Below are 15,253 nucleotides of genomic sequence, written 5' to 3'. Positions count from 1 at the left end.
TCTGAGATATTGGAACTCTGCCAGCATGTCTCCCCTGGTCCTTCTTTTCATTAAACTAGCCATGGTTAGGACTCACCAGCCCCAAAGGCTGTGAATCTCACCAAATATTAACCACATAACAATCATAATCATCATCATAATAATTGTAACAGTGATACCCATTGTCATCGGGGCACTTGGTACCATGTTCAAGAATTTTACGAGATACATCCACAAATTGTAGTTTCCTGCAATAACACCCGCGGAACTGCAAATAACTGTGCTACTCGGAACATCATATATTTTAAGAAGGTACTTGGTTGATACCGAGAACGCTGACAGCAAACCGTATCAACCATTAGCACCAGTCAATGGTATTTGTGAAGCATTTTTGAATATTCAGCTGACTGAGTTTCATGTTTAATGAATAAAGTATAATAATAACAAAAAAATTGGGTCTTTGACTTGAGAAAAAGTCAATCTCCAATGAAAAATCTATTATGGCAGATTAAGCAAAAAAAGTTGCTTTTAAAGAAATCTTTTTGGGGAATCCACTCCCGTAGTGGAATATTACCCACTGCCTTGAGTGGAATTCCACCCCCTCTCTAATCACGCTGGTTCTCTTAATCCTTGCTCCGTTCTCACATCAGCTGGTATATTTAGTTAATTATCTTTTCATCTCGGTGGCGTGTTTCTTGGCACTTCGAGGGTGTTTTCTTTAAGCGCCAGTCAACAAAGGAGAAGAGGTAGCAAAACAAGAAGGCGTCTCCACCATATATATATATATGTTGTAATTGTACTGATAAATAAATAAAGGGAGACTAGGATAGATCTATTTCGAGCTAATTAGCTCTCATCAGCTAGCCATACCCTTACTGGGATTAGAACCCGGGCTTTATATATCTTAGGCAGTGAGCTAATTAGCTCGAAATAGATCTATCCTAGTCTCCCTTTATTTATTTATCAGTACAATTACAACACAAATATAAAAAGGCAACAGTAAAAATAAAAATATGGTTTTCTGCCTGCATGGTCTTTGTGATAAGCCAAAGGACAGGAAGAGGGAGTAGTGACCTTCCTCCCATATTTAGTCATACCAGGGGTTGTAACATATATATATATTACTGTTAACTGTTTTGCTTGAAAGCGACAATTTATGCAGAAGGCGAGCGACCAGCACGCGCCCTGAGGTTGCGTTTCTCAACCGGACCGGCAAGGGGCGCTCGTAGCACGAAGAAATACTGACAGCCAAGGCTGGATTTTAAAAAAAAAGCTCCAGAAACAAATTGCAAGTTTTTCCGTCATCCCGGCGACAGAAAAGGGAAGAAAGAGCTTCTGCGGCTTGTTTCATTGCCCCAATGGAGTTATCAACGCCGGCTTAAGGGATTCGGAGGACCCAGGGCCGGCGGAGAGGCGAGAAGCTTATCTGCTTCCCTTCCACTCTTGTCCACCCCTAAAGGGGGAGCCGCAGCTGGTGGTTTGGGCAAAAGTCCCGATCCGTGGCGGGACATGCGAGCAACGTTCCCTCCAAGTCACCTGCCTGCTCTGGATCCGGGGATGGGGTGAGGGGGCAAGAGGACCGCAGCGTAGGATCAAAAGGGTCAGCTCAGCCCTCTGATACGAGCTCAGGCTGCTTTCTAAAAGGCGTCGTGTCTTCACTGGCGCCGCGGAAAACGCGCAGGCGGTCGAGCGTCCGCCTGGTCAAACCACAACGCAGGAGTGGGGGCGGGGGAAGACAACGGTGCCCCTCGGTTTTCTAGCACGGCTTCAGCAAACGGGGGTTGTGGCCGCGTCCGCGCACGCCGTTAACTCTGGACGAATGAACTCGAATCGCTCCAAAACCTTCTACCTTCCTTACCGCGTGGGTACCACTCGCCACACCTCACCACCTTCCATCCTCTCCTCTGCCCAGTTCATTCTGATTTTCTTTTTCTTTCTTTCTTTCTTTCTTTCTTTCTTTCTTTCTTTCTTTCTTTCTTTCTTTCTTTCTTTTTCTTTCTTCTTTCTTTCTTTCTTTCTTTCTTTTTCTTCTTTCTTTCTTTCTTTCTTTCTTTCTTTCTTTCTTTCTTTCTTTCTTCCTCTTCCTTCCTTTCTCTCTCTCGCTCTTTTTTTCCTTCCTTCTTTCCTCTCCCCTCCCTCCCCCCCTCTCTCCCTCCCTCTCCCCTTCTCTCATTCGGTTGGAAGGAAGAAAACGGGGCGCCCTACGATTTCTAAAAGGAACTGGAACGAGGGCTTCTGGGATCTCTCTTGAATTGGGGGGGGGGGGGACTCGGGAGTCGAGGCCGGCGAAACAGCTCACCCGGTGTGCTTGGGATGGATTGGCTTTGACAAACTGAGTTGTGGCTGATCGGTTAAGGGTCCAGGAAGACCTGCTTTGAGTTGAGGGGGTCTCAGCTTCCCTCTGAAGAGGTGAATTAGCGTGGGAGGGGATGCTCGGGGCTGCGTTGAGAAACCCGCTGCGCTCCTCAGTGTGCTTTACCTCTGAGCCCCAGTCTTGCCAGGAATCTTAAATTAGGTTGTGCGCACAAGACCCGGTCGGAGCTCCAAAGGTCGCAGCCAGCAGCTTCCCTCGTACCCACCCATCTGTGAAGACGCGGCCGAGGCAATTGCAACAGAAGCTTGAACGCGTGTCTAATAATTGCAATCTAGAATGCCCCGGCAGAAATAATTGAAGCATCCCACTCGCGGGGCTGGGGGTTGGGGGCGGAGAGAAGATGCTGACCAACCTTAGTTGGGAACCGAGCACTGCGCGCGGAACCTCTCTGCACCGGGTACTGAGGCTGTTTCCCACGTTCTTATTTACTCGGAAGAGAGTGGGCGGGGCTTATTACGCTTAGAGGGATGGGGGGGGGACCAGAATGCCTCAAAAGCCCCTTCATTTGAGGGCACCCTAATTGGGCGAAAGGGTTAGAAGATCAAACGCTTTAATATCTCTAGCCTTCCTCAAGACAATTTCGTCCTCCTCCTACATTTTCCATAGCCCTCTTAGACGCAGTTTCCCTGCCTCTTAAAGCCTGCAGGCCTCCAGGCACTTGGAAAAGGTCCCTGACATCCCCCCACCCCCCTTCCCGTTTTCTGGTCCTTCTTGACTAATTGGAGATTTCTGGATAACAGTTTATGGGTGATAGTACGTCAAGGACTAACTAAAGAAAAGGTCCGTTTATTTAACTTGGCAACTGGAAGACGGGTGGACTCTAATAATTCTGGGAATTGAAGTCCTCTCATCTTCCAGTTGCCAGGCTTTGGAAAACACTGGTGTGATTCACATCCCATTTTTCATAGAAGAGCTCAAACTGGCATACAGAATACATATTCTTTTTCCCACAACAATCACGTGAGGTAGATTGGGGAGGGGGAGAGGGAGGGCACTTGGCCAAAGCCGCCCAGGAAGCATCTATGGAGGAAGATGCACTGAACCTTGCCCATCAAATCCATCATATTCACCCGTGTGTGTGACTGTGTGTGTATATACTCGCATTGGTGAAACAGCAGAATGCCTTTCTTATCTCACAACTAACACCTTATGGAGGCTAAATAAATGGGAAACTCAGCCAAATCATTTTCCTGCTCTCAAATAGCGGCATCAAATCTCTGGCAAGCCCCACCGCCACCCCCAGATCCCTTCAGGATAAACAGGAATGCCCTGTCCTTTCACAGTAGGTGTTACTACTACTTTACTACTTGGCCCATCTGAAAAAATGAGGTGCTCTAAAGAATGATCTCAGTTTCTCCCTCCAGAATGGAGAGAGCTGAGGATGCGTCTCATCCCCGCAGGGGTGTCCGCCATCGTCTTGTTTGTTTTCAACCGATCCTCGGGTTCCCCGCACCCTGGCGAAGGTAAGCAGACCCGCCACGCCTGGGAGGATGCTCCCCACTCTCTCGCGCTGCTTACCGGCCTTGACGGAGCAGTGGATGTGCGCCTTGGACTCGTAGTAGACCCAGTCGAAGCCGGCCTCGACGGCCAGGCGAGCCAGCATGCCGTACTTGCTGCGGTCCCGATCCGAGGTGGTGATGTCCACTGCGCGGCCCTCGTAGTGCAGCGACTCCTCGGAGTGGTGGCCGTCCTCGTCCCAGCCCTCGGTGACGCGCAGCTTGACGCCCGGCCACTGGTTCATGACGGAGATGGCCAGCGCGTTCAGCTTGTCCTTGCAGCGCTGCCGGGAGCAAGCAGAGGAGAAGCGAGCGTGGCGGGAGCAGTCAGAACAGCTGGCGGCGCAGTGGGGTGGGGATGGGGGGGATTGTCACGGCCGGGCTGGCTGGGCAGGGGAAGCGAAGTCCCACAGCGGGAGCAGACCTGCGGTGCTTCCTTCTGCCCGCAGGTCCCCCGTGGCCAAGCGACCCCGGCAGGGGGAAACAGCATCGTGCGACCCTGGTTTCCCTCCCAGCTGAGATACTCAAGTGGACCCAAAGTGGGGAACAGAAGACTTGTGGTGGCCTCGCAGCTCCGGATGGCAACCAGATGGGTCATCTCAAGAGCTTTGCAGTCCAGATCTGGTAACCTTGACTTTCTCTTGCGGGGGGTGGGGGGTGTCTGTGTAATGCTAATTGAACAATTCATTTCCCCTTTGTTTAAAGGGTTCTTAAACTACCCACAGGGGATGCCTCCTACCTGTAAGCAGACAACACTGAGAGGCAAAGTCTGAGCATCCTAAAACAAATTAGTTGCCACAGAGCCAGAAGTCTAGAATAGCTGTATTTCAGAGCACCTCCCCCCCCCCCCCCAATCCTCCAAACTTGGCACCTTTAAGAGGTGTGAACTAACGGGGGAATTCTGGAATCCACAGTCCGGAAGGTCTTAAAGCTGCCAAGTTGGAAAAAAACACAGGTTTAGATACTTTGCTTACTTGTGAGAGTTTGAGTAGAACTCCCTATGCATTTTGCCTATTACTAAGGATGGGTACCAAAAGTGGGTAGGTGGCAGATGAGCAAGAGGGAGAGTGCAGCTCTTGAGTGCAGAGAGAGTGCAGAGTTGACAAACTCTGGAAGAAACTGAGGCAACCATTCCACCACCACCCCCTCTCGCCCCCATGGAGACCTTCTGATATCTGTTCTACAAAGCCGCTCTCCTCCCGGGCACCAAGCTCTACTAGCTGAGAGGATGGAGGTTGTTGAACAAGCTCTGCTTCTGTGTCCACACAAGGGAAGCCAGATCTGAAAGATAGACTTCCATCATGGTGCCCAGTCTTGACATGCTACCACATCTATTGTCTTGGAGTGGACCTTCATCCTAAGACTCAAAGTTGAACCTGCTAGGTGGGCAGAAGGAAGGAAGCAAAGAGAGAAACAGTGCCAGGAATGACTCTCTCTCCAAGTGCTGCTCCAGAATCTTTCCAGTCCAAAACTGGATTCAGAAGCCCATAAACATCTCTGCCCAACCTGCATTCTGAAGTCAGTTTGATAGAACTCCAACTTTACCAGTTATCAAATCATCTGTCCAGCTTAGCTGAGAAGGGGCCGGAAGACAATCCAAGATCATTATGTGTCCTGTGGCAGCAATAGAACCTCTAGATGGACTAGAAAATATTTAATAATAGTTTTGTACATTGCCCGAGCCCATTAGAGTTGAGCAGACAATAAAAATTAAATAATATATTAAATATTTTAGGAGAGAGAGGTTGATTGGATCCTGACAGAATTAGAACAGGACTATTGATAGCTAGGCTGGGGTTTTAAGTTTCCTACAGCTAACATGTTTGTCTCCTTAATTTTGGTGGGCTTATTCAAGAACCATTTGGAATCAAGTCTTTCCCTTGGTAGAATTGGAAGTCTTACTTCCTTGGTGGAAAATGACTATTGAATGGAAGAACATCCACTGAACCAATTTCCTTCACAGATAAATGAAAGATTGTTGGCCTTGATTGGGTTTGCCAAACTCCTTTCAGAATAATAGGAGGAGAGGTAAGCTATTTTTCTAAACCAGACAGGATTCATTTGATGATTGAATGGTACAAACTCCCAAAGTTGACTTGGTTCTTTGGAGGTGGGGCAACATGCAAGGTTAATAATAAATAAATAAATTCTATTTCACTTAATGTAATTAACAAATATAGACCGACTTAACTTTCTGTGAAAAAAATGCAAGCTGGTAAGATAAAACCTTCCTAGCATGAGAAGTAAAGCCACCTCTGTGACTTACTCCCTAAGAATATAGATTTTTCAGATTTAGCTTCACATGGCTCATTCTTGAGTGACTTCTATCCAGGAATGGAATGGAAGAAGACATAAGGTATCTTCTTAGATCCTGCAGCAGCTGGAAGCATCTATTTTGCTTTATAAAAAAAACTGAAGAGGAAAAAAATGGCCAAATTTGGAGATTGCAAAAGCTGGACTCTACTGCTTCAAGATATGAAAGCATATGGATCTAGATTAACACAAGTTATTTGTATACACAAAAAAATAAGGTTAAATTCTCAAGTTTTGTACCTGAATGAAGTTTCTCTCAACTTCAGCAAGCAAACACACACACACACACACACTGACATCCCTACCACCACTCCCAAAACTGTTTTTGTCTGATTCTTGGACAAGACTGTTCAGTTCTATTGGCATGGATTTTTAAAGTGGTTTGCTATTCTGTCTTTCCTAGGGCTGAATGGAAGTGACTGGCCTAGGGTCACCATGCTGGTTTTGTATCTAAAACAAGATTAGAATTCATAATTTCCTATTTTCTATCTCAATGCCTGGATGCAATGACATCAAACTGATTCTGATCACAACCTGAGAAAATATAATTCAGGAACAGTTTTCCTACTTAAAATTTTGCTGGCCCTAACAATAGCCTGTGATATTGCACCAATCCGGTATTGCCTTTAGGTTCTTGTGAATCTCACCCATCCAGGATGGACATTCCCCAGTATAGAATTTATTATTTGTGAATAGATAAGGAGATGTTTCACTTCCTTCTCTGGTCTGGCCTTGTTAATACTTATTTGAGCTCCTGCAATATGTAGCTAGGGTCTATATTGAGATTCCATGACCCTAGAAACTGAAGTCATTAGCAACTTGGCCATAAGTTCCCACAGACTGTGGATTCAATGGAGAAGGAAGCAAGAAGGACCTTGGTGTAGCCTACTAGTAATCTCCTAGCATTTTCTCCACAAAGGCCAGCCTTCAAAACTTTTAAGCAAAGAGACAGATTTCTAAGCAAGTGGCCTCTTAAAGTAAACAATCCTTTCCAAACCAATGTTCATTTATCTCAAACTCCATGAATTAGTCTTTTAAAGCTAGGGACAACATATTTCTGGAATCACCCACAAAAGCAAATAAAAAGGCAGGTCAATGTTCTATTGCATTATATTTTTTAAAAAAAAGGATTTCTGGGAGAATAAAACAACTGAGTTTATAGAGGAAGAGTTGTTGCTGAGCCTTTGCAGTTTTATGCAGAAGCATAAATAGGTCTCTAAGATTGTAACAAACCTTTCTAGAGGCTAATGACTTTTACACTGGACAATTTCTTGGACCTTTTCAGGGAATATCTTCTGCCATTTCAGCTCTCCAGCAAGAAGTATAAGCCAACAAGGCATCCCCCCCCCCCCAGAGTCCACTTTTGCAACATTGCTTTCTAAAGACCAACTCAAGGGTGAATTTGGCACATTTTAACCTGCCTTTTATACATTGTTTTCAGTATGAGGTTTAGCCCCATAAAACTCATTGGAATTTGCTTTGGTATAAACACAGGTGAGATTGCATTGCAAAAGAGGAGAAATTGCATAGTTGCACACACCTTCACTCCACCTTTCCCTTCTCTACAAGAATGGCTTCTACAACTCCCTCAAATGCCTGGGCATTCTGGAACTTGTATCTATGGAGATTCTCAATCATCCAGGTCATGGCTGTCCCAAAGGTGCTTTTTCAAGAGAAAGTCCAGCTGCCTCTTGAAAAAGCACTTCTGGGACTTGTAGTTGCCCTCTTATTGAATGAAGGCTGGCAAAGATGGATACATCTCAACAGTTTTAGAAATCGCTGCCTCGGATAACTGCTTTAAGAGTGGCATCTTTTGGGGAGGTAAGGTGGGGGGAGATTTAAGACATAATCATCATCTCCGTTTATGTCAGAAGGCTGCTGCTGGGAATGTGAATGCCTAAAAAAGCACATCAGCTCAGTGGAACAGGTGAGCAGAAACATGAGTGGGTTTTCCTACCCCTTCAACGCACCAATCCCGGATCTCTGCCGACTGGATGGAACTAGACAGCAGAAACTGATCCCCCATACCTGCGCTTCTTCCGTGAGGGTCCAAAGAGCCGAAAGTCTGGGGCTACGAAGGATCCGAGGCCGGTTGCCCAAGGCGCGCGGCTGGACTGGAGGAAGAGCCAGGGCGAGCTCAGCCGTTCGGCATTCTCGGGCTCATGGAGGGAACTTCGCCGGCGTGGAGAGGGGAAGGAAAGATCTACAGAGCCGGCTTATTGGGATCAAAATCCTCACCCGCAAAGACGGCAGCACTGAGGCACCTTTGGCTTCCATCACTCCTCCAAGACGTCTTATCTGCCCGATCCTTTCTTTTCAGGAGGGCTCGGGCAGAAAAGAGACGAGTTATGGGGGCTAAACTGACCTAGGAAATCATACAGGCTATTCTTGCCTTCTCCAGGACGCCGTTCCGCCTTGGCGCTTTTCACTTTCTCTCCCCCTTTGCTGACCAGGAAGTATCTGCCCGCGTGGAGTATCTCTCCAGAAACAAACCCCATCGGTGCAGCCTCAATCCCCTTGATTGGGCGGGAATCTCCCGCGCCCCCCCCTCCACTCAAGCCCCGAAACACGCTAAGGAATATTCACGGACTGTACTGCCTTCCACCCAGAGGGCCGAGAAAGGGCTCGTTTTTACAGACGAACGGCAGTTCTGGTCGCAACCTTATGCGAGCAGAGGTGGGGGGCGGCGGCTAGAAGGCTGCCGTCACTTGGCAGGAGAAACCCCCTCCAGCTCTCCCGGGATTTGCCTCCTTCTCCTCCCCACATCTAGTTAATATTAACTGGCAGCGGCGAAGGCGGCGGCGGCTGGATGGAAAGGAAAGACGCTTCTCTGCTGAAAAGGCTTCCCCTCCCCTCGCGGCCCCGCCCCAGGAGGGAGACTGCCTTGCCCAAGCTGCCCGGCCGCTGCGCGAGACAAGGGTCAAGGCGGAGGCGTAGGGCCCGGGGCCGCCCAGGTGCATTTCCGCCGCCAAGCGGCGTTCTATGTTAGCGAATCTCCCCACCCACTCACCCTACCTCAGACGCTGAGGGCCACCGCGCAGGGTAGCAGGCGCGCTTCCTTTTCTGCCTTCATACCCAGGGTCAGCCAGCCTCCACGAGCATCCCCTTCCCCCAGCGCACGTCCCCCCAAAGTCTGCCTCGGAGGCCGCTCTTGGCTCCCCAGCTAAGGCTATTTTTCCGGCCGCGCCCAGAGCGGCCGAAGAATCCGGAAAGGAGCGAGGCGAGACGCGATGGGAAGCTCCCGGGAGTGCGTCTAGCGTGGCGGGGCTGGGGCGCGGTGTTTGTTGCGTCTGAGAGGGAAGTTGGCGGAAGGTCAGAAGTTCAAAGGCTGCCAGCGAAGGCTGCCAAGGAGGCCGGCCATGGAGAAGCGGGGAAGTGGAGAGAGTCTTGGCTTGCAGATGCCTCGTTCCACCAAATAAGGGAGCTCCAAGGCGCGTGGGAAGCGCGCATGGGGGCGGGGAAGAGGCGGCGGTCAGAGGGGGCTACGCTTCCCGGTCCTCTCCGTTGCCTCTCTTCTCTCTTCTCTTGCCTCGACCCCACAAATCCGGGCCACTCGTTCCAAATTTACCTCCCTTCCAGACCTATCTTCTCCTTTCCTTCCCAGACCGTCCAGATTACACTCCCACCACCCCCACCTCGCTAGCACTGGCGTAAAAGTCCCGTACACCTGGAGGAGCTTCCAGACGGATTCCCCGGGAGTAGGACCCGCCCAGGTGCATTTTCCTTTGCTCTTCTCAGGCTGTCGGAAGAGCGGGAAGGAAAAGCGACCTGCGCCGGCAGAGGCGGGCGCGCAGGCGCAGGACCCCTCGCCGGGCACAGCAGCGGCGGCAACGCTTTTTCTGGGGCTTCCGCGTCACTGCCAGCCACGCCACGAGCTCGCAGCCTCTCCAGCCGCCTGCAGCCAGGCTCCAGGCTGAAACCCGAGCCCTGGCGATCGATCAGAGAGGAGTAAGTGGAGCTGAAAACGCGAGATGCGGTTGACTTGCAGCCGCACAGCTAACCCGGCTCGCGCGTCTTTGCAGCTGAGTGAAGGGGGTGGGGGGTGGGAGCGGACGGCAGGACGCAGCCATAAGAAAGCCAGGAGGGCGAGAACGCCAACCCGGAGCTTAAAGGTCTCCCAGTGGCGCTGGTCCCACCGTCGCCTCGCCTTCTGACAAGCGCCTTCTGCTCGAGTGGGGGGGAGGGGGTTTAGCTTTCCTGCAGGCAGCGCTGTCGCGGGCTCGGCAGCTGTTGGAACTCGCGTCGTGCGCCTAAGCGCCGCGCGCGCTTCCAAACCTTCCCGGGTCCCGTGAGATTTAAGGTGGTCAGATGGAGAAGGCGGTGCGGGCGGGCGCGCTTCCCGTACCCCCGAGCGAACTCCTCGCCGAACGGCAGGCCAGGACGCGAAAGGAAAGAGGCGAGAAGTGAGCCGCCGCCCCGCCGCCCCTCCAGGGGCGACTCGGGCGGAATTGAGCTGGTTCCCGGGTGCTGAAGGTGGTGCTTAAACCTCAGAATCGCGGGGGGTGGTGGGTCGGGGAAGGAAAGGCGGCTGACCTATTTTCGGAAGGGGACGCAATCGACGGCAAGTTACCCGAGGCCGGCGGCGTGGTGGAGAATTTGAAGGGCCGCCCGAACTCCGGAGGTGGAGCGGAGACTGATTCGCATAGTTCCCCCTGGACGAATCAGCTTTCGGTCGTTACTCGCTTGGAAAGCTGATCGGAGGGGCGGAGGGTGGGCGGCTAACGGGTGCCTAGTTTTAGGCGCCTATTTGTAGTCCTCGCTCGCTGAGGTCGTGAGAGGTGGACGCGCAATTCGCGACCTTCCTTCCCGGGGTTGGCTGTGCTGATTAAGTTCCCCATCTTTCCCCCTCGGGTGGTATCACCGGTCTGGGGCGGAGGGGGTGGGGGGAGCGCGAGCATCTTTAAAGGCGATCAATGCGCTCCCAGACACAGTTGCCAAAGGGAGCTTGGCGGATGCCGCCTTTGATAATTATCATTGTTATTATCATTATCATCCCGCTCCTTGGATTTCAGAAGCGCCCCGGGAGATGCCAGGTTCTGACCTCCATTCTCGCGGCGTGTGCGAGGCTACGGGGAAAGAGGGTTAATCTAAAAGGTTTAGGAAAGGAAAGAAGCGGAGCTGGGCGATTTCTGCCTCCGAGGGGAAGCGGAGAGTCCCCGCGGGGGGGGGGGGGGAGATCGGTGGTGTGGCAGAAGGCTAACACGAGCAGCAGGCAGCCGCCGCCACCTAACCAACTCATTGGCAGGGAGCGGCCGAACGCAGCTCTGCCTTCAAACTACCGGGCTGCCGTATTCACACGCGGAGCTTCCTCCCTCCGAGGCGGAAGGTCGCATCAACAGACCCGCAGGTGCTGTCCCCAAAGAGCTCTCCCCCACCCCGCCGGCTCATCCCTTCCCCCGACAGCTCCTGGGGACCGGGGTCGGCGACGCCCGGGGAAGCCGAGAGGCTCGGAGGGAGGCGACGCTGCCGGGTTACAGTCCGCCCACCTCCCCAGGCCGGAAGGCGAGCAGGTCGGCAAGAGGCGAAGGGCGCGTCTCTGACCTGGGTCATCAGCCGGTCGGCTCCCGTGTTCTCCTCGTCCTTAAAAATAATGTCCGGATTATAATTGGGGGTCAGCTCTTTAAAGCGCTCCGAGTTCCGGGTGATCTTCCCCTCGTATCTGCCGCTGGCGCCCAGCGTCTTCTCGGCCACGTTGGGGATGAACTGCTTGTAGGCTAAAGGGGTTAGTTTCTTCGGGTGCCTCCTCTTGCCGAAACCCCGGCCCGGCCCGCAAGCCAGCCCGGCGGAGAGGAAAAGCGCGCCTAGGCAGAGCGGGAGGAGCCCAGTTCTTCTCAGAAGCAGCATGCCGTCCACGGAGCAAGCGGCCCCTTCGGCTTTCCCCCTCGCCGCCCCCTGCGCTCTACCGGGCTCGTGGCTCGGGTGAGTGCGGGTGAGTGTCAGAGAGCGCGCCCGCTGCTGCCTTCCTCGCCCGGGAGTTGCCCTCTTCCCTCGGCTCCTGGCTTCTCCCTTCCTTGTCTCCTGCTGCCTGCCTGCCTGCCCGCCCGCCCGCCTCCTCCTTTCCTCTCCTCTCCTCTCCTTTCCTTTCGGTGACTTAGCCCCCGATCTCTAGCAAAGCAGGTGCATCTTGGAGGGCGCTTGCGATAACGGGACTCATCGGAGTTCAGGATCGTGGCGCGTAGAAGGCAGGAGGGGACTGCGGGCGGGAAGCGGGGAGGGGAGGGGGGGAGCGACGGTGGAAACGGAATGAAATAATAAAGACTGGGATCTAATGGGAGCTGAAACGCCTGTGAGTGAAGCCTCGCTTTGGTTCTATATTATAGCTGCCAGCGCCGAGTCCTGATTGGTCGAGGAGGCAGAAGCTCGCCTTCCGATGTATTAACCCTGAAGAAGGCAAAATAGGAAGGGGGGGCGGGAAGCGCCCACAACAAGGCGAGAGATTTGTTTTTTTGCTTTTTTTTTAAAGGTCTTGAGAGATTTTCGCTCGCTCCTTTCTTGTACCTGAAGGGTTGGGAAGTGAAAGGGGTGGAGACGGCGCTTTCTCGGGATAACATCAATTACATGTTTCTTTTCTCCCCCCCCTCCTCTTTAACTTAAAAGAAAATTGGCAGCAGGTTAATATTTGTCAGCAAGAGTAAGACGAGGTGTATGTGCGCAGAGGTGAGACCCCCTAAAACGTTCACACGTTACCTGCCATCCTGGAGGTTGAAAATGGTCTGGACTCTGGAAAATTTAAGGGACCGATAAAATAGATCATTGGGGTGGGGGTGGGTGGGAGGCTTCATCGCCGTTTGAGAAACCGAAGAAATCACAGGCAGAATTAGGGCTCCCATTAAAAACCAACAACCACACACAGCAGGCTCCATCCACGCGCGTCGCCTTAGGTTTCAGGACAAGGAACGGAGAAGAAACATTTATTTCGGAAGGGGCCGTTTTTAATCTCCCGGGACTGCACGGAGAGGGCGATCTTGTAATAACTTTCTAACGTGGAAAATAGCTCCTGTTTATAACACAGGGGTATAGAATAGAAGGGCTCGGCCTCCGGACAGGACGGATCTAAAAGATTTTGGAAACAAGTGTCTGTCTTTTTATAGCCCAACCATAGTTTTAGGCGAGCTATGTACGTGGGACGGCAGTTGCAATTGCCTTGGGGGTCCCATAGATCTCTGGACGTATTCTATCAGCCCAAGAGTGAGGGAGACTGGTGGAAATTATAAGGAACTCACAATAGTGCGTATTTATTTATTTTTTTAAACTGAGTTGTTAGGTTTTTTTTCCCCAGGCAGCTGCTGAAGAATCCTTAACCGCTTGACGCTGAAGATATGGGGCAGGATTCGTGTATGAGAGATGGTGGAGACTTAGAGAATTATCCTTAATGTTGGCTTACTTGTTATTTCTCGTTGGCTGGCAATGGAGGACTTTGTCTGGAGCTGCTGGAGCTGCCGAATAAACAAAGGTTTCCAGAGGCTAATAAAATGGACGCAGATATGAAACTGCCTACGACTAAACTTTTTTTTTTTTGTCTCTGTATGAAATGGGTTGATTGTGCTTTGCTTCAAAGGACAAAAATGCTTTCAAGAATTGAGGAAAAAATAAACCCTTATAAATGAAGATATATGGATGGTCTACCTCAGAGTTTCTCAAAGCCGGCTGGGAAATCCTGGGAATTGAAGTCCACACCTATTAACTTTCCAAGTTCGAAAACACTGACCTGTATAAGGGAGGACATAACAGTGTTGTAGTTATCTTGCAAAGTAGAAGAGGCACGGAGGTTTATTTCTGGCAAGCTTAAATAAAAGTCCCCCTTGTGAACTTTTCTTTCTTTTTTCCTTCTAAGATCCAAGCTTTTGAGGTTCCTCAGTTCCAAATACTTGGGCTCAGTTAATGTTTTTCAAAACTCTGAAAAAAGGATCAGCGTCTAAGAAGTTTTGGATCCACTTACTTTTAAAAGAGAAGAACTATTCTTAACCAGGGTTGCAATATTGGATGCCCGGAGAGTTATTTCCCTCCCTTTCCATTCCCTGCCCAATTTTGAGTTAAGGATTCTTCATTTCCAGCAGGTCTGTTGCTTTTCTGTACAAACCCTGTGATCCCCTAGATCAGGGGTGTCCAAACTTGGCAACTTTAAGACTTGTGGACTTCAACTCCCAGAATTCCCCAGCCAGCTTAAAGTTGCCAAGTTTGGACACCCCTGCCCTAGATGTTCCCAGAACGTCATTAGTAGTGTGTGTCTCTCTGCTGCCACTTAGTGGTTATCCGTAGTTTGGAACGCCAAATAGGATAGTCCTAATTTTCAGGAACTTGCTCCAAATCGGTACCAGCTGCTCTATAGTCCAAAGTTTTGGGATGCCCATAGAAATCAAGAGGCGTAAGTCATCAAGTCAGATTCGAAGTTCAACAGAACCGAAGTCACTGACGATATTAATCCGGGGGGGGGGGGGGGGAGGAAGTTATGAATCCGAATTCAGTGATGAGAGATGGATTTCCAGTGGGACATTGACAAGATCTAGAGAGAGGCCTATTGCAAGCAAAGAAGTTTATTTTATTATTGTTTCAGGGTTTCTCTGGGCGATAGAGCAAAACTTGGAGAAGTTGGAGACGGAGAGATAACAATCAAATCTTTCTCTTCCTTCCAGTTTGCTCCCCCCACCCCCCAGTGTCCTCTCCCCTCCGGATAGTATCTGAGATCTCAGTGAATAAACAAACCCGAAGCCTCTGAGCAACAGAGAGCCGATTTTCAGCTCATTGGTGTGGTTTGGGCCAATATTCTTTTAAGTCTGATAGTTGCTTTTCGCCCTTTTTCCTTTGGTACAAAAGAACTTCGATTCAGCAGGAGGAGCTGGAGTGAAGAGAGAGAGAAGGGCAGGAAAAGTGAGCGCGGAGGTTGCGCGCATCTAAAAAGTAGAAGGAGCAAAAAAACAACAACCACCATCTCCTCTATTCTCTCCCCTCCCCCCGTGCCACCCGCCTCTTTTCAGCATCAGAAGACCAGGATTCCCAAGTATAGCAGGAAAAGAAAAGCGCCCAAGAGGAATTCACGTGAGAATGGGTACGGTGCTAGGCTAGGCTAGAACTGTGAGTTCTAGTCCCGTCA

The 15,253-nt window shown here is 50.7% G+C and overlaps 1 protein-coding gene and 1 long non-coding RNA gene across 2 annotated transcripts in view; one reads left to right on the top strand and one right to left on the bottom strand.

Moving 5' to 3' along the window:
- Positions 1 to 12,885, bottom strand: part of SHH (sonic hedgehog signaling molecule) — a 46,152-nt gene extending 33,267 nt beyond the window's left edge. The window contains exons 1-2 of the mRNA XM_081932335.1: positions 11,704 to 12,885; positions 3,872 to 4,133 (exon numbers count right to left, since the gene is read on the bottom strand). Of these exons, the coding sequence (XP_081788461.1) occupies positions 3,872 to 4,133; positions 11,704 to 12,006 (565 nt within the window). The 5' untranslated portion in view covers positions 12,007 to 12,885. The remainder of the gene's footprint in view (positions 1 to 3,871; positions 4,134 to 11,703) is intronic.
- On the top strand, positions 9,971 to 13,655 carry LOC309381393. Its single transcript, XR_014173548.1, has 2 exons — positions 9,971 to 10,110; positions 13,442 to 13,655. It is a non-coding gene; the product is annotated as an uncharacterized lncRNA (long non-coding RNA).
- Positions 13,656 to 15,253: the final 1,598 nt, after the last annotated feature.

This window comes from Natrix helvetica, assembly GCF_964273705.1.
Source record: "Natrix helvetica genome assembly, chromosome: Z".
In the NCBI taxonomy this organism is placed as follows: domain Eukaryota; kingdom Metazoa; phylum Chordata; class Lepidosauria; order Squamata; family Natricidae; genus Natrix; species Natrix helvetica.
This window is presented reverse-complemented; position numbering and strand designations above follow the sequence as displayed.